The sequence below is a fragment of the Podarcis gaigeae genome (assembly GCF_964106915.1).
Source record: "Podarcis gaigeae genome assembly, chromosome: 13".
Lineage (NCBI taxonomy): Eukaryota > Metazoa > Chordata > Lepidosauria > Squamata > Lacertidae > Podarcis > Podarcis gaigeae.
This window is the reverse complement of record NC_139689.1, coordinates 33,143,592-33,162,968: the sequence shown is the minus strand read 5'-3', so window position 1 is coordinate 33,162,968 and position 19,377 is coordinate 33,143,592. Positions and strand designations below refer to the sequence as shown.

Here is a 19,377-nt window from a genome sequence, read left to right as displayed (position 1 = left end):
GTGGCCGAACTGTACATCAGTGTGAGTTCATATCGCATTCTGCACATGCTTACAGGTGCTCCATTTCCTTTCTTCTCCAAAGGGAGATCTAATGAACAGGAGTTGTGATTCCTTCCCCCTTCTTGTATTGCTCTTTTGGGCTTTTTCTGATGGACCGATAAGTATGGTCAGTTCTTTTGTTAAGACCCCTTGGGTGCCCTTGTGCCCATGAGGCTATTGTGATTTTGGAAGAGGTTTGCTGCAGAAAGGAACTCCAGAGTTGCACAGGTGTGCCCATTGACCTTCTCATATAACAAGTACTGCTGTTTTAAATTATCCTGAACAAAAAGAAGAGGACGTTGCTACGTCTCCTGATTAAAGGAACAGCTCCTAATCAAGCTAGGTTTAATCTCTGAAATGAGGCATCGCTGCTCCCACTTCTCTATTACCTTGGCACCTAATCCCTGATTTGTTGAGAACTGATACACAGGTCTGAGCAAACTATGTTTTGCTTGTGTTCAAGGACACCATTATTATTATTTTCAGATTCTCCTAAGGCGTTAAATATGGATTTGGAGACTTAGGCTGTGCGCACGCTGCTCCATCAAAGTACATCCGAGGCACATTCTATCCCTCAAAGAACTCTGGGCACTATAGTTTGTCAAGGTGTTGCTGGGAATTTCAACTCTGTAAACAGGCAGTGGTTTTCAACCAGTGTGCTGTGGCACCCTGGGGTGCCTTGAATGATGGTCAGGGGTGCCGCAGGCAACGCTGGTCTCTGTCCCTCTTCCCTCCCTCTGATTCCCTCTCATGCCTCTGCCTCCCAAAGGGCTTGCACAGCTGTTTGTTGCAGCTGCTCCGGCTACAAGGTCCCCAGGTGAATGGTGCCTCTGGGGCTGGTCAGGAGGTGCTGGTTGCCAGGAGCTGAGGCGGCCTTGGAGCAAGCAAGCAAGGGAGCCCAGCCAGCCAGTTTGCCAGTGCTTGCTGCTGAGAATAGATAGACAAGTCCCAGGCCCTTGTGGGGCAGTGTGAAGAGGCACCTCTCTTTGGGGAAGTGAGGGCAGCTCAGAGACCAGCGGTGGCAACAGCAGCTGCCCAAAGGACTCCCAAGGAGAGGGGAGATGAGAGGAGGCTGAGGGAATCCTCCACAAGGGAGGGTGTTCGAAAAGGGGTAAGAGGCTGCCAGCTCTGTAGGCGAGGGGTGACATGACTGGGCTCCTGAGCCCCATGGGGTGCCAGAGAAAGGATGTAGTTGGTCAAGGGAGCCGTGGACTCCAAAAGGTTGAAAACCTCTGCTGTACTCCAAAAATAACAGATTGGCAAATCAAATTACAGGAATTGGTGGAGACGACTCAACTGACTAGTAAACTCAGAGGAAACTCAAAGCAAAAATTTGTGGAAAAATGGGATGGTTATAGAAGATATGTTCAAAAATACAATAATAGTTTTGACTCTGTGCTAGCATTTGAGTGATGAAGGAACTAAAAGGACAACAATTAAGGATTTATTACGTTTTTAGAATGTATTGGAAAATTTATATAGAAAGGTTTATTGTTTGGTGTACATTCGATTGTAAGATAAAATATATGCAAAGGGACTTGACAGGAAGTCAGAGTTGAAGAAAAGATTTTGGAAGATAAAAGGGGAAAAATATTTACTTTCATTATTCTCATTTTGTGTGCGGGTGTGGGTGCCTGTACATATGTGTGTTTTTGTATGGAATGTTTGGGAGGAAATAAGACAGTAAATAACAAATAACAAACTAAATATTGATGTATGTAATTTTTATTTCTTAATTATATTTAGTGGTAGTATGGCTGTATTGTTTTTTGTAACATAAAATCATTCAGTAAAATTATTAAAGAAAAGAAAACCTCTGCTGTAAGGGAACAAGCACAGAGCCAAGAATTCTTTGAGGGAAAGAATATTCCTCAAAAGGTATAGTGTAAACACAGCCTATGGCTGCAATCCTAACCTCACTTAGCCTGGGGTTAATAGAACTCTCTCCTGAGTACGTACTGGATTCAATAGCATTTGCTCATGAGTAGACATGATTCGGCTTGCAGCCTGAGCTTGACTGGACTCGGAGCCTGGTCTCTGCTTTCATCTTAAGAAGCATATGCTCTCACTCAATCCCCTGTGTTCTTCCCTTATTATTGAAGGCCTGATTAATCTTGATGTCCCTGGAGATGCTGTGGGCGTGGTCTGCAGGATCTGCTGCTGTCTGCAACTGCTCCTCCTCCTCTGGCTTTCAGGCAAACAATTCCTGCATTCCTGCATTTTTCCTCCCTCCTACCCCAAACTCCCTGGATTGGATATTTATTGTCTTCATCCTAGCTGGCGACCACTCTCTTCTCTCAGCTGCATGTAGGGCAGCTCCCCTGCAACCCCAGTGTATACTTTAATCCCTGTGCTTCTGTTCCTCCTTTTCCTCGCATCCTTCGCTGCAACTTGCTCTGTTTTGAAGGCTGTTTGCTGCGATTTTAGGCAGGGGTGGAAAGCAAACCAGCACATCAGTGACTGGGATCCATTTTCCAGATTTTTCCACTGTTTGCTTGTTTGCTTCTGCTCTTATTCATATTATTCCTGCTGTTATTTAACTTCAAGGTTTCAGAATTGGGGATGTTGTAGAAATACCTATTCTCCTGGGTGATGTTTTTTATATTTCCTAGGTCTGAGAACTAGGAGTGTTGGTCTTTGGCTGCAGAAGGGAGTAGGGGCATGTGGCCTTTCCAATGAGCAGGCAGCACAGAGTCTGGATCAGAGAAGCCCAATATATTTTATCTCCCCCTACCTATTTTATCCTCATAGCAACTCATGAGGTGGTTTAGGCTAAGAGACACTGACCCAAGGTCACCTTGATGAGCTTCAATGGCTGCATTGGGATTTGAACCCTCATCTCCCAGGTCCCAGTCAAACATTCTAACCACTACACCACACTGACTCTCATAGAAGTACTAGGAGCCTGGCTTCCACTGGCTGCTCAGCAGAGCAGTCTCTTCTGTGACAGTCCTGATGTGGACTTGGGAACTGCCTTTCCCTGAGACTCTGCAGATATTATTATTATTATTATTATTATTATTATTGGAATAGTGCAGGAGAAGGAGGAGGGGACAGAGGGTGAAGAAAGGCGCTCTTCTCATGGAACGAGGTGTGGAGAAGGCAACTGCATGGGACACAGCTATGGGCAGCCTGAGGAAGGGCCATTCACCTTTGGGCCTGCCCATAAAAAGCAAGTCTAGGGTGCCAGACGAGGGCAGTGTCCTCTGTTTCCAGGAACTCTTCTTGTTATGAGACTTTTGTGGGTGAGCTGAGTTGGTTTGGATCCTGGGTGATAACCCAGAGGCGGAGAGGGAGGGTGTGTTAGAAGGAAAATGAATTGATACTGATTTATATAAATCAGTAACTTGGTATTAATGTGACATTATTATATGCAACTGTGTATTTTTGCAATATTTTGTTTGTTGTCTGTTGTTGCTTCAGTTTTCTGTATGTTGTTTAGAGATATTTTAAATATTAAGCAGTACGTATAGAAATTAAACGAAGGGCTTGTCCATACTTTTGCTTTTCCCGTGCCTAGAAAGCACAGGTCTGAGCGGTTTTCCATTTGCCCTGCTGCTCTCCCTGAGAAAACCTGCTCTTTAATGCCGAATCGGCACAATCGTCAATCCAGGGAAAACCCAGTTGCCGTTTGGTCTGATTCAGCGCTAAAGAGCAGGTTTTCCTCTTACCTTTAATGGAGAGCTCAGTTGGTAGACAGAGCATAAGACTCTTAATCTCAGGGTCGTGGGTTTGAGCCCCATGTTGGGTAAAGGATTCCTGCGTTGCAAGGGGGCTGGGCTAAATGACTCTTGTCCAGGCATAGGCAAACTCGGCCCTCTAGATGTTTTGGGACTACAACTCCCATCATCCCTAGCTAACAGGACCAGAGGTCAGGGGTGATGGGAATTGTAGTCTCAAAACATCTGGGGGCCCGAGTTTGCCTATGCCTGCTCTTGTCCATTACAACTCTACAGTTTTATCATAGAATCATAGAGTTGGAAGAGACCACAAGGGCCATCGAGTCCAACCCCCTGCCAAGCAGGAAACACCATCAGAGCACTCCTGACATATGGTTGTCAAGCCTCTGCTTAAAGACCTCCAAAGAAGTAGACTCCACCACACTCCTTGGCAGCAAATTCCACTGTCGAACAGCTCTTACTGTCAGGAAGTTCTTCCTAATGTTTAGGTGGAACCTTATTTCTTGTGTTCTTATGATTCTGTTATTCTAAGTCTGGATGAGTCCTCCCTCTCTAGATAGTTACATCAAGCAGTGCTGGTTGGACAGCTCTTATGGGCTTCATTAGACATCTTGTTAGATTATATTTGTTTTGGAGCGATGGGGTGGGGAATCTGTGGCCCTCCAGGTGTTGCTGGACTACAAATTGCATAATCCCTGGCCATTGAGCATGCTGCCTGGAACTGATGGGAAGTAAGAGTCCCAGCAGTATGTAGGTTCCCCATTCCTCCTGTATTGTATTGGTTTAAACTCATCTTGGAACACCTGTTTTTAAAGCTTCTGCATGGCTGGAATGTAGCCAATGGTACAAAAGTAAGAGGTGCATCCAATGCCCCCCCACCCCCCGTGGCCCTGCCTATCCTTGACATGTGTCTCCAGGATGGTTTTCCACAAAGGAAGAGCTGAAAAACATCTGTCTCCTGGGCTGCTGTATGGCTCTACTGTGGGTCTGCAAGGGAATTTCCAGGAGTTTTAGAGCTCTGACTGAGTTGATTCTGATCTGCTTATACCTGTGAGCCGTGGAGAGGCTATCGACTCCCCTCTCCCCATGCATTCTGATTAGGTAAAAGAGTAAAGGACCCCTGGATGGTTAAGTCCAGTCAAAGGCAACTATGTGGTTGCAACGCACAACTCGCTTTCAGGCTGAGGGAGCCGGGGTTTGTCCACAAACAGCTTTCCGGGTCATGTGGCCAGCATGACTAAACCGCTTCTGGCGCAACGGGACACCGTGCCGTAAATCAGAGCACATGGAAATGCCACTTACCTTCCTGCCGCAGCGGTACCTATTTATCTATTTGCGCTGGCGTACTTTCGAACTGCTAGGTTGGCAGGAGCTGGGACAGAGCAACGGGAGCTCACCCCGTCACGTGGATTAGAACCGCCGGCCTTCCGATCAGCAAGCCCAAGAGGCTCAGTGGTTTAGGCCACAGCGCCACCCGCTCCCCTGCATGCTGATTACTGACAGCTCAGAAGGTGGGCTGGGGTCAAGCAGGATCACGGTGCTTAACATAGTCCCAAACAGGTGTGAAACCTTGGCATTCGCTGATCCTCTTCCTGCCTTCCCGGTTTCTGCTCCTAGCTTACCACTACAGTGGTACCTCAGGTTACAAACGCCTCAGGTTACAAACGCTTCAGGTTCCAAGCTCTGCTAACCTGGAAGAGTTACCTTGGGTTAAGAACTTTGCCCCAGGATGAGAACGGAAATCGTGTGGCAGTGGCAGCAAGAGGCCCCATTGGCGAAAGCACGCCTCTAGTTAAGAACAGTTTCAGGTTAAGAACGGACCTCCGGAATGAATTAAGTTCGTAACCTGAAGTACTACTGTACAAGGTTAAATTGCCTGTGAGGAGGAAAACTCCCCCTGCTTCTCTTTTCAGTTGTGTAAGTTGGGGTGGGCAGAGAGCACCCCTTGGTCACGTAGCCCCACTCCTCCCCCTTTAGGTAAATCTAGCGAACGTCCAGTCAAGATGGCGTTGAGCCAGGTAGGCGGTCCCGGAGCTCCCAGACAACTCAGTTTTAATTGGGCTTAGCTTGTTTTAAATCAACTATTTTTAATGTCTAAAAAGTGGAGGGCAGATGACAGTGGAGCTAAATCTAGCATCCCACCCTCCTCTCTGTGATCATGTTACAGAAGCAGCCGTGGAGTAATATAATGGAATAATAAGCAAATGTGTCTCAGGGTGTGGCCTGGAAATGCAGAAGGCCACAATTGCCTTGCCAGAAGAAAAGCAAGGCCTGTGTCTCTGTCTGGTCAGTGCCTGGACGGGTGCTCACCAGGGACTCGCACATACCACAGGTTTTCAGCATGTGGTCAGCGGCCTGCTGGTGGTCCACAAGCTTCATTCAGGTATTGCATGGCACGTCTGTAAAATTACAATTAGGAAACATAATGCGCAGTGCATTCCAGTGGCTACAACAGCAGGGGGGGAAATGTTGTTAGATGGGTCTGCCAAGACCTTTATATGTTAGAAACTGAGATGTGAAAGCTAGGAGCTAAATGACACCTTAAACCTGGGTTATGGGAGTGTCTAGGCGTGCTTTTTATAACAAGAATACAAAGCCGAAAATGAGTGAACTGCAGCTAAAATATTATGTTCATTTTTCACATGGTCTACTCCTTCCCCTGCCCAGTCCCTAATATTCTTAAGAGGGTCTCTTCTGCAGTCTTCAGAGAGTAGCTGGAAGTGGGGAGGCAGGAAAAGGTCCTCCTTTCTTTCCACTCGGCAGTTTTCATCTGAAATCTTAGGCGCAGTACTGAAATTCCCTGTCGCAAAATGCACCTAGAACAATGGGAGTTTCGAACACTGCTTTATCAACGTTCAAGTGATCTGTGACGGGGGGAAATAAAAGTTTGAGAACCACAGGCATAGATGCCTCAGTGGGTTCTGTGGTGGAAGAAAAGTGGAGTCTAAATGTCATAAATAAAAAGAAATGAGGCAAAGTGGCTTTCCCTTGTTGACACTCAGAAGCTGCTGCCTGAGCCCTGAATTAAGAAGCAAGAGCTGTGCTGCCCAAGCAGCACTCTTTTCAGAGACAACTTTGTGCGAGACAGCAGGCTTACGAAGTTATCTAGGTACGATAAGAAAATGTCTTCTGCAATAACCCTGAGAGACGTGTACAGCGCAAGGGGAGGGGGATTTAGGGCTGGCCTTCTCCCCATCGTGTCTTTGTAGGTTTTAAACCTGCTCCACCTATGCTGATGGCATCCTGAGAGGACACGTTTTACAGTTTATAATGGCGCTCTCGGATTGCTGCTGAAGCATATTGCACAGCTCCATACTGCAGACTTCTGTTATTGTTATTAATTATTATCATTATTTAATGTGCATTTTGCCCTTCATCCGAAGATCCCAGGGCGGTTCACAACAGAAGAATACATAATAAAACAAAAACAAACCAGTAACCCCGCTCCCACGTGCACATTTAAAAAGCCATAGAACGTTAATCAGCCAAACGCCTGGTAGAAGAGAAACCTTTTTGCCTGCTGCCTAAAGATGTGTACTGATAATGCCAAGTGAGCCTCCTTGGGACAGCGTTGTACAAGTGGGGAGCTACCACTGAAAAGGCCCCGTTCTTGTGTTGTCATTTTCTGGACCTTCCATGGAGTGGGCACACTGAGAGGAGCCTCAGATGAAGATTGCAGGGTCTGGGTTAGTTCATATGGAAAGAAGTGAGTCTTGAGATATTAGGGTCCTGAGATGCATAAGGCTTTGTAGGTCAAAACCAGCATTTTGAATTGGGCCCAGAAACTAAGTGGTAGTCAGTGCAGTCAGGCCAGGATTGGTATTATGCGTTCAGACCATTGCTCCAGTTTAACCATCACTCTTGTCTAGACATGCACAGAATTGGTTGGCCCTTCGGGGACAGAGACTGTGATTTCTGCAATTTCTACAACGGGTAGCAGATGCAGTGATTTCTAGGTTATGTCAGACTACATCTCTGATCATCCCTCACCATTGGGCATGCTGGCTGGAGCTGATGGGGAGTTGAGAGTCCCAGGGACATCTGGAGGACACGATGTTGGCTGTCCCTCTGTATTTCATCTTGCAGATGCTTTGACCTAGCAGTTCCTCTTCATGGGAGCTTGTCAGCATCATCTGGGACCTCTCCAAACCGGGTTATTTTTTAAAATCTCTTTGGCACGTGTGTTTTGCAACATGCCATTTACGCAATAATAGTGCATAAGTGGCTGCTTCTGTTTGTGCTGATGTAACAATGCCATGATTTCCAAAGGTCTTTAGACCTGATCCTGTCTTGGTGGTATTGGTGGTGGTTTGGCTGTAAATAGATGCTCAATAGTTAATCATCAGGCAGCAGCAATTTTCGTTAGGTCAAGAAAGCCCTCCAAAATATGGGTCAGCATAAGGTATGCATAAGCCTTAATCCACCCTTGCCTTCTGTCTCCTGTAAGAGAGACCACTCTTAGCCTCCCATGCTCTTGTCAGCTGCTTTCCCTTGTTTATCCAAGATTGCCACTGATCTGAGCCCTGGTCCTTAGTAACCCTTTCAGAGCCATTCTGATGCGATGACGTGAAAAGAAAAGAGAGAAAAAAGGGTTCAAGCTGCTCAGCAGCTCCTTTACCCTGTTTTCCCCCCTTGAAGGAAGAAATTTCCATTCTGAATTCTTCCCCGCCTGAAATAAGGGCAGAGAAGATAGGACAGGCATGGTTGGGGTGAGGAGGAACCAGGCAAATATTTAAAAAGTCGGGAAAAGGAATGTGTTTGCTTCCTCCAGGCCCCATGTGGGTGGCGGTTGTGGCATATGGAACAAAAGCCCCCAAGATTGTAAGTGGGAGCAACTTAGGATAACATGCTCTTCAGTTTATTTTTATTTTATTTTATTTTATTTTATTAGCAGTTGGTTAAAGTAGTTTTATTCAGGTTTATGGAGAGCCCTTTAGTATCCCCACCTCTTGTGACAACCGACATAAGACTTTGTTATATGGCAAGATAAATGCAAATGCAGAAGGCAATAAGAGCTGTTGACTGGACTTATGCCAGCAGTGCGGAACATCTGTGGACATCCAGATGTTGCTGATTCCTAGCTCCAATCACCCCTGACCATTGGCCATGCTGGCTGACGGAGGTTGGAAGTCCCACAACATCTGAATGGCCACAGATGTTCCACTGCCAGCATAGGTGGTTCTTCTTCTTCTTCTTCTTCTTCTTCTTCTTCTTCTTCTTCTTCTTCTTCCTCTTCCTCTTCCTCTTCCTCTTCCTCTTCCTCTTCCTCTTCCTCTTCTTCTTTTTACCTGGTGATTGACCTTAACTACTGTCTGAAGCTCTAGTGCACACCAGAAGTTTAGCCTGTGCATCACAGATACACCTTTGATATGTCGATCTGAAATAGTCTTGCTGCTTGTCTCTCCCACCTCAGAGATGCACTCATGGGCTGTTGCATTCCTTCCAGCGCCGTCTTATTTCCAGCCCCTGTTTCTCACTGAGTACACACTGAGCTTGCAGCGAATGTCATCCCGCTTACTCTTTTGGAGTTGATAACCTTCCTTTTTGTTATGTCCCCGTTCTCCAAAGCAGACTACTATTAAAACAGCTTGGGAGAGTAAGAGAGCATTTAAAGTCGCGAAGATAAGGCATCCACTGTTTCTATTTATTTATGAGTTTGTTTCTTCCAGAACATTCTTCTGCTGCCCTTCAAAGCTCCCGGGGCGGCTTGCAAAAGCCGGGAAAACAATATCGAGCGAAACGATAACATAGAACACAGCAGAAGAGTGAAACTCGAGCGGAGTGATTATAAACCACAAGGCAGCGAATAGCTGGCTTTTTGTTGGCCTGTTTCTCTGACTTTTAAACTTTCTGTTGGCAGTGTTGTGTACTTTTTTAAAAACGTTGTTTTATGAGGGGTGGTGGTGGTGGTGGTTAAAAAAGGAAAGCACTTTTGATATTTTAATAAACATTATAATAAGCATTATCAACCAATAAGTGCTCTGACTGGCAGTGCCTCTACAAGGTATCTGGTTGTTTGAGCAAATGGAGAAGCGCTCTGTGAATTTTGCCTGGAACATTTACAAGGAACCTGGATTTCTGCATCTATATCTTTCCTGCCTGATTCACTCCAGCACAATACTTGCCATGGGTATTCCATAGGAAGTTGCTTTATACTCAGTCAGGACCGTCGGACCATCTTCCTTGTTATTGTCTGGACCCACGGATGGGGAACCTGTGGCCCTCTGGATGTTGTTGGGCTCCAGCTCCTGTCGCTCCTGACTATTGGCCATATTGGCTGTGACTGATGGGAATTTGAGTCCAACAACATCCAGAGATCCACTGTCTTCCTAGTTCTGTATACCCCAGCTTGGCGGCACCTCCTCTTGGTTTTAGAGAGCAGCCTTACCCCGCCTGGGGATACCAGAGATTGTACTTGGGATCTTATGTTTTTACGAAATATTTTTTATTGGTTTTACAAATAGAAAATATAAATGAACACAAACTGTAAAAAACAAATCTATGTAAAGAGATTCTCTGAATCTTGAGACTTCTCCCCATCCCCTCCATGGGGTCTCATTTTAAGCATCTACAACTGCATATTCATCCGTACTCCAATTTTTATATCAAACCATATTGTCCATGATATTTTTTACACTATAAGTGACTCAAAAGTGTTTTTCATCTGTTTACAGTGGTCTCCTAAATAACTTATATTTTTTCCCCATTCTTTTATAAAGTTTTTATCCTCTTGGTTTCTGAGTTTTCTAGTCAGTTTTGCCATTTTGGCATAGTCAATCAGCTTGGTTTGCCACTCCACTCTGGTAGGGACTTTGTCTTCTTTCCAACTCTGGGCCAATAACATCTGTGTGGTTGTTGTTGTTGTTGCATACATGAAGAGTCTTTTTTGCTCCTTTGGTATATCGGTACCTGTAATTCCTAATAAAAAGGCTTCTGGTTTCTTAACAAAAGTTATTTTAATCATTTTTTTCATTTCATTATATATCATCTCCCAGAAAGCTTTTATTACAAGTCCACCACATATGAAAAAGGTACCTTCTTTTTCTTTACATTTCCAGCAGATATTTGAACTTGTCTTATACATTTTTGCTAATTTAGTAGCAGTCAAATACCACCGGTACATCATTTTCATATAATTTTCTTTAACTGTACAACATGCCGTAAATTTCAAATCTGACTTCCATAACCTTTCCCAATTTGCCATCTGAATATTATGTCTCAAATGTGGGACTTGGGACCTTCTGAATGCAAAGTACATCCTCTCCCACTGATCTACAGTTACTATTGTTCCCTCATTTCATAGAACCACAATATTTATCAGCTTAAAATTCAGTAGAGTTCAGTATCTCAAAGCACTTGGGACTAATCTGTACTGGTCAGTTAAAGCGTTATAAATGTGCTACAAACATGCGACACCAGAAGGCGCTGTAGAGCAATGTAAAACTATCAATGTAAAATCACATTGAGAGCTAAATAACATTTTTTAAAGCGTTTTTATGATCAGTATAGATCCAGCCTTGGAGCTCAAGGGTCCTGCAGAACTGATTATCAGTAGCTGAAGCAGAGATGTACCTCAGAGGCAGGGTGCAAATTTGCATGCATAAGGTCCCGGGTTCAAACTCTGGCATCTCCAGGTAGGGATAGGAAAAGCCCAGTGTGAATAATATTGAAGTAGGCCAATGGTCTGACTCATTAGAAGGCAGTTTCCTGGCCGATCAAAGGAAACATTTCTTCACACATGCAATGGGATGTATTGATTTTTACTTACGGTAAGTGATTCAAAGTCTTCATTAAATGACCAAGAACAGAAAAGACCTGACAGATCAGTGGGGTGCCCAGGTAGTGTGTGATGCAGCAAGCTTCCTGAAGCTATGCAAACATGGATCTGGTCAGTTTCTGGTGCAAGACGACCAGTGTGCACTGCCTTGAGTTCCACAGAAGAAAGGCTGGAGATGAAGGTACTGAAGTTTAATTTAAAAAGACTGATCTAAGATAGTTCCCCGTTTTATAAAATGTTTATTTCCTGGAGCAGCATCCATATTGAGTGCTTACTAAATCTACCCCCACCCCAGCATGCACACACACACACACACACACAGATATATATGCCGGTTTGCAATTAAACAGGAACCTTATACAGCCAAGAGTGTAATCCAAAACTTTTTGATCACTTAACTTTTTGTAGTACACAACTATATCTCCTAAGAGATAAGGGAAAGCACTGGGGAAGATAAACAGATTTCTGTTCTGCCTTTTATCTGTGCACACGCAAATAAATTCATTTTATTTAGCATCCCTGAAGGCCACAAACTCATAGATTTCTAGAAGCTTGGTAGTTTATGGAGTGGAGCGGTGTTTTTCCAGGAGATGGAAAAATAATTTCTGTCGTGCATGGCTGTTAGAACAGGTGTGCGGCACCTTTGGCCCTCCAGATGTTGGTGAACTTTGAGACTCTTGTTGAAGAGCAGGACACTAACACACACCTATTTTTGAGAAGATGTTGGCATGCCTAAGATCTCATTGGGCAGAGGGTTGGATTTGATTCCTAAGTTACTGTTGCCTCTTTCCCCTTGAATAGGGTTTCTCTACCTTTTAATGCAAATGACAGGCCGAAAAGTGAAAAGAAATGCAGTGATGTTAAGCAGGACCTTATTTAGCAAGAGAATCTAATAACAAATGTCATAGTGAAGGTTCTGTGCTAATTAAGTCTTTCAGGGTTTGGGGTTTGTTGTTCAGTGGTATTCTTGAACTGCTTGTGATCATTGCATGGACTCGCTTTTTTAATGCCTGTGCTGACCCAAGTAAAAACATTGCATTCTCTTGGACTGTGGAAAAATACAGATTACCCCCTGCTGACCTTGAGTCCTATGATATGGTCTTATGATGAATAAGCTGCATAGATGTACAGCATTGGAGAGGGGGCCCTTTTGACTCTTGTGTAGGATAGGAGTCTACCTTTGTACAGTTATGTAATTGAGAATGTGTGAAAGCTGTGTCCTCATTTCTATGGCGTGTCCACTTTTCTGCTCAGTGGGTTTTCTGTGGAAACTCAATGGCGTGTCTTGGATATCCGTTCTTTAGAAACTACAGTCATAAATTAGGTGCACTTTCAAATGTGAATGCTGCTTACTTCTTATGTTAGAGTGTGTAGATACCACCCAAAACCTTTTAAAATACAATGCACAGTCTTATTCCCATTTTCCCTGCCTCCCTTTTTCTATTTTAAGAACAAAACAGCATTTCTAAAGCATATTTAAATGTTGAAGAAGCATTTATATTTATGATTTCAGTTCTATAATGCAAGCCAGTTTTATCCCCATTTTGTAGATGGGGATGATGCATCTGATTGGATGATGATTTGCTTAAGGTGCTGATGGGAGACTTGTGGCTTTCCAGGTGTTGGGTTCCAACTCTCATCAGCCTCCCAGCATGGTCAATAGTCAGGGATGATGGGAATTGTAGTCCAGCAACATTTGGAAGGCTACAGGTTTCCCATCCATCAACTAAGGTGAGATTGAACTGGGGACCGCCAACTTACTGTACATTTTTAGCCACAATGGCTAAGAAAATGTTGCCACAATCAAAGTGGAACACAGTATAGGCATAAATCTAGAGACCATGGTTTCCCAAACTTGGGTCTCCGCAACTGTTTTTGGACTACAATTCCTATCATCTCTGACCACTGGTCCTGCTAGCTAGGGATGATGGGGGGTGTAGTCCAAAAACAGCTGGACTACTGGACTACTTAAGCCTCCTGTTTGTGAATAGGCCCTGTCCATAAGAGATACTGTACTGTTGATTGGTTGACATTTTGTAAAAAATATATATGAAAATATAGATGCTGTTAGAGGTTTGCCTCTGCTAAGGATTCCCTGTAGCTGAACCAATATAGGGCAGCCATCGAATACTAGGCCCCTTTTGTTATCTATAAATGATGGCTTGTATAATCTCTGGCGATCACTCGTAGCCAAGTAAGATTGTCTTCCATAAACATGGTTTTAACAATGAGTCTGTAAGTGACTGTGGAGGCCAATTCTGGATCCACACGTCCTTCCACAGTGGGAACATAGGTTTCCGGGCGGGAGTTGATCACAGTATAGATTTGCCAAGCATGCCTTCCTCTTAGCATGTTTCTCCCTTGCGTCCTGAGTTTGAGTTTCTTCAAAGCCCATGACACCTTTGGTAAAGGCTGTTCTCCAATTGGAGCACTCGCAGGCCAGTGTTTCCCAGTTGTCAGTGTTTATACTACATTTTTTTAGATTTGCCTTGTCTTTAAACCTCTTTTGTTGACCACCAGCATTAAGCTTTCCATTTTTAAGTTCAGAATAGTTGCTTTGGAAGACAATCATCAGGCATCCGTACATGACCAGTCCAGCGAAGTTGATATTGAAGAATCATTGCTTCAACACTGGTCATCTTTGCTTCTTCTAGTACACTGATATTAGTTTGCCTGTCTTCCCAAGTGATGTGTAAATTTTTTTGGAGACACCGTTGATGGAATCTTTCGAGGAGTTGGAGATGGCTTTTATAAGTGGTCCATGTTTCACAAGCATATAGTAAGGTTGGTAGTACAATAGCTTTGTAAACAAGCATTTTGGTTTCCCTGCGAATGTCCCGGTCCTCAAACACTACCTGCGAGGATTTGCTTGTAGTAAGATATGTATACAGGTAAAGTGCTCTGTAGTAGAAATCATGCTAGAATTTTTTTTTTTTAAGTTTACTGTATAAAGAAAGCTATAGGAGCTTGTAGAGGAATGGCATGGGTGTCCAAAGAATGGGACTGTGTCCAGTTCAAACACTTGGCTAGCGTGCTTCAGCCCCTGGCAGGAATTGTGCTTCATCCAGCCCCTGTAAATCTTGAAAGTGAATCAGTCTGAACATAGATTTCAGATAATTGCTCCCCCTGCTGAACTGTAATATCCTTTTGGGGAATGAAAACTGCCATATTACCAAGGCATCTCTGTGTTTATCATATTTTAAATCTGCTTTCTGCCTATTGTATCAGGGCGCCACTCTCTTCGTTGTGTGAAGGGAAAGTAGCTCTCCCTCCAGGAAGAAAACTACGAAGGGGTGGCAGCCATACCTTTAGATAATCCAGCCTTGAACTTCTAGAGCTGGGAAGAGGTAGGAAGGTGACGCCTCAATTCACCCCCAAAACGGAAGATTTCCTCCACTTTCATCGCTAACTTGTGCTGCACTCCAGAGCCAGCAGAGGGCATAGATTCTCTTCATTTTTTGTTATTATTCCTCTCTCCCCCCCCCCCTTTCTAGATAAAGGGAGCTATGATCAAATAATACAAAATAGGATACAGTCTTACAGCTGTGGAATCTGAGCTACGTGCCGGCCCTCAGTTTTGTGAGGCTTAACTCCAGATGCCCACAATGCGCTGAACTGATAAATCATGGTTACACCTTTTGTTCCCCCATTCTCAACCAGTTTAGTTTTTCAGCACATGGGTCCATTTTGAAAATACCACTGCTCGTCAGCCCTGGAATGCATGGATTAGCAAAGAGTCACTCTGAACACGTGCAGAGTGCTTGCTCGTCCCTCTGTAACAACAACCAGGTTCCTGGAATTGGAAGGCAGGAATCCCTTGTGAAAGGGTAGGGCTATTGCATAAGTGAGGGAACTTTTTCTGCATGGGGGCCACATTCCATTCTGGGCAACCTTTTCGGGGCCACATGCCAGAGGCAGTAGTGGGCAGAGCAGTAAATGTGAATTTTACATTTCTATGGAAGGCTAGTTTTCTCCACCTCCCATTTTGGCAAGCAGGAGGACTAACAGAGTTCTAGGAGACATCCTAGACAGGCAAAAAACACTGAAGGAGATTGTTACGAAAGCAGAGTTGGTGAAGGAAGCGACCTGCAGTGCGAGTGTGTCCTGAGGGGAGAGTCTTGAGGCCCATGTAGCGAGAGCCTTTGAGGGCCTCATTCAACCCTCAGGCCTAAGATCCCCCATTCCTAGGATATTGGGAAGTCTTGCACCCAGAACCTGTTTCAGAAGGGAACTGCTGACCTGAAGAAACTCAATCTCTCTACATATCCTACCATTTTGCTGCTTGTAGTATTTTAAAATTGTAAACCACCTCAGGTGCCTTGCCAGAAAGTGTATGTATATAAATGCAACCAGCCATTAATTAAATAAAAATAAAGTAAGTTGCCTGCACCAGACCCTGGTCCTGAATCATTCACTGCCAAGTTGATTGGCAGCACTCGGAATGAGAACAGAGAAAAGAGAAGAGTACTTTGAACGGTGGATATAATTTCTCTTGGAATTAACTCTGTGGCAAGATGTTGTAGCTGTTTTTAAAAGTGGACCAGACCTGTTCATGGAGGGTGGGTTCTGTCACTGGCTATTGGCCACAATGGCTATATGGAACCTCCACGTTCAGAGACAGGATACCTCAAAATGTCTGTCGGTAGGGAAATGGCAAGGAAGGGCTGGATGAGTCTTTGGTGTGATCCAGCAAGGCTTGCCTTGCATTAGGGTACTGGCTCTCTCTCTCTGCCAGGGCCCTGGTAAATGCCTGAGCTGGCTGTGTCCCTCTTGACTTCTGAGGTTGCACCAGACCTTAATCCTCTGGACTTATCTTTAGATAGTAAACATGTATTGCTTCACTTCAAAATGTGTTAAGCCAGCCCTGCTGCGTTTTTGGGGGAAGGGCCTTCCTGCTCCTCTCTGTAGATGGGGTGCTGGCCGTCTGCCCTAAGGCCTTGTCCCAATGGCACACTGCACCTAGGGTTGTACATCATACAGTGTCTACAAAGGACCAGATTGCTCCTGTTTAAAAGCTGGGGAGATGGGGGAAGACATGCCATGCATCCGTATACCTACGTAGCTTCCCCCCCCCCCGCCCCCGTCGTGAGGAGTTGATTGATTAACTGACTAGCCAGGATATGATCTCACATCCCCTCTTATGGAAGGACAGGAAAATGACTTGGGGCAGTGAAGGTCCCTGACGCATGGGGGAAATTTGCCTGGCTGTAGAAAGGGGGCAAGCTTGGTGGATCATTCCTGCCCCTCCAACACTACAATGGGGCAGGCGGGCGGGCTTGTGGTTGCTCAGTTCATGACAACTCTTGCTGCTTCTGTTCAGGGATGGGTTCTCCAGCTCCTAAAAGCGGACTCCAATCAAGGACGTTGAGGAGATCTGGTGTACGATGCTGCAGCTAAGACAGCGAGCTGGGAGATACCTGATTTCAAATCTTGCCTCCTCCACTATTTTCTGTGTCTCAGCTCCTTCACCCACACAACCTGTTTCAAAATCTGGAATGGTTCTGCCGTTCCGGGCTGTTGGACAGGCTGTGAATACAGTGTATGTAAAATGCTTTGATCACATGGAAACATACCGTGGAAACACAAAGAATTCTTATTATCCGCTGCTATGCATTTCTGCCTTCCTTTGAAGACTGGTGCTTCTATTTTTTTTTAAAGACTCCCTGGGTCCAAAAACAAATCCCTCACACCACATCTCGAGCTTGCATGTAGCTCCTCCTCCTTGCTCCCACTGGGGATGTGCCAATCCTTGCTGCAACCTTACACACACACAACACCCCGTGACCTATGCCTTGTGATGAACCTCCTTCAGCCTGTACCAGCGCATAGTTGGCGCATCTGACTGTCCGTACCAGGCTGCCCGCCCCTGGGTTCTCTCTGATGCCAGGCCTCAGATTGCCAGTTTTTTCTGTGCCTGGCTGTGACAGCCTGTTGTCTTTCTCTTTCTCCTGCCCCCCTCCCTGCCCACCCCACACTGCCCCTTTAGCTGGTCCTGTATGCTATTCTATTGGACTGTGGTGGTATCTCTTCTATTCTCTGGCCTTTGAGCTTCCTGTTCTGGGCCAGCCTTTCCCTTAAACAAGACTTACTCCTCCTGTCTTGGGCTGTGTTCTTCCGCAGGCTTAAGGCATTGAACTGAATTTTAAACACAGGTTCAACATTGGGATGGGGGGCGCTCCTCTTCTCCTTGAGAGGGGAGTTGTGGCTGATCCCCACCCACTTTACTTCCCAGCCTTGGGAACTGAAGTGGTCCCACCCCTTAATGCTGCTCTGTGTCCTCAGATGTCACCTGGAAGTGTGTTTCCTTTACCTTGAAATGGAAGAAACTTCCCATTTTTGGAAGTGATAGACCCATTGAAGTGAATGCATGCGACTAACTTCGACGCCTTTATTTCAGTGGGTCAACTCTGAGTAGGGCTAGCACAGCCTGGCGCAGCTGTGCCCTCTATTCTAGGCCAGGGTTTCCCAAACTTGGGTCTCCAGCTGTTTTTTCCTTCGGACTACAGTTCCCATCATCCCTGACCACTGGTTCTGCTAGCTAGGGATGATGGGAGTTGTAGTCCAACACCCGTTAGAGACCCAAGTTTGGGAAACCCTTTTCTAGGCGTCCCCTCTTCGTCTTTCTGCCCTGTTTTTGTGTGTGAGAGAGACCACCGGCCCTGATCTCCAAGGACCCTCCCGCTCGTCCTCCTTTCTCTTTCGTCTTCCAAGCCTGCCTTTCTGCCTATGTGCGTAGCCAGGATTATTGTTGGGTGGGGGCAGGCCTTTTGTTGAGGGGGGGGGCAGAACCTCAGTTTGTCATACATTTTTTATTGATTGGGGGGCAGTCGCCCCCCAGCCCTCGACTTTTCTTTCCCTTCTCCGTCCCTTTCCCCCTTTCGCCCCCTGTGTGCGCTTCCGTCTCCCCTTTCCCGCCCTTCTCTCAGTCTCCGCCGCCTGCCCCCGAAAAAAAACCCTCCGGGGCGGGGGTCTCTCCCGACTGCTCTGCCCGTCCACCCCAGGAGGGGTTGGCCCGCCTGCCCGCTGCTGCTGCTCCTCCTCCGCCCCTTGGCCGGCTTAGCGGGCGGGCGGCCTTCCCTTTTTCCCTTCTCCCTCCTCCTCCTGCCGTGGAAGAGGCGGAGCCGCCTGGGCAGCCTGGCCCAGCCGAGCGAAAGTCTCTCCAGCCTGGCTGCTGCTGCTGCTTGTTGCTGCCGCCGCCGCCGCCGCCGGCTCTCGCTTCCCGCCCCGCTCGTACGCCCCGTCGGGGCCAGCGCCGCGCCCGATGAATGGAGTCGCTTTTTGCCTGGTTGGGATCCCGCCGCCGCCGCCGCCGCCGCCAAGGAGTCCCGAGGTGAGCCCGCGCCGGGGCAAGGAAAGTGGGTCTAGCGGGGTATGTGTGTTTGTGTGTGTGTGTGGGGGGGGGGGTGTTTGTGCATCTGCGCTGAATAAGCTGGGCTGGCGGCCCCGGGTCGAACGGGGCAAGCTTGCAGAGAAGCCTGACCCGGAGCGGAGAGAAGGATTATGCTGGGTGGGCTTGGAGGATCAAGAGGGGCTGTTAGGGAGACTCTTAATCCCAGGGCTGTGGCTTCGAGCCCTGTCTTGGGCAAAAAAGATTTCTGCATTGCTGGGGGTTGGACTAGATGACCCTGGTGGTCTCTTCCAATTCCACAATTCTGTGATCCCAGGGAGAATTTACTGGGAGGAAAGAAAGAGAGGTTATAGTGGGCAAGTCCTGGAAGCTCATACTGGATGAACTGGGGGGTGGGGGGAGATGAAGAAGGGTGTGTGTTTGTGGTGAAGGGTGGACCTGCTTTGAGTGCAGAAGTTTCTGGGTTCAGTCTCTTGGCATTTCCAGGTAGGGCTGGGAATGTCCTGCCATCCTTGCTCCACTCAAGGTGATTC

At 46.2% G+C, this 19,377-nt stretch overlaps 1 protein-coding gene and 1 long non-coding RNA gene across 4 annotated transcripts in view; both read left to right on the top strand.

Moving 5' to 3' along the window:
• ARHGAP23 (Rho GTPase activating protein 23) overlaps positions 1-19,377 on the top strand; it is a 175,580-nt gene that overhangs the window by 6,989 nt on the left and 149,214 nt on the right. The window contains exon 1 of one of the 3 annotated variants that reach the window (XM_083708588.1): positions 18,614-18,826. The exons of the other annotated variants lie outside the window; for them this stretch is intronic. Within the exon in view, the coding sequence (XP_083564714.1) occupies positions 18,758-18,826 (69 nt within the window). The 5' untranslated portion in view covers positions 18,614-18,757. Of the gene's footprint in view, positions 1-18,613; positions 18,827-19,377 lie in introns of those variants that run through there. 3 annotated transcript variants of the gene reach the window in all.
• LOC310829408 lies at positions 5,724-9,627 on the top strand. The gene is made up of 2 exons (XR_014557257.1): positions 5,724-6,102; positions 9,389-9,627. It is a non-coding gene; the product is annotated as an uncharacterized lncRNA (long non-coding RNA).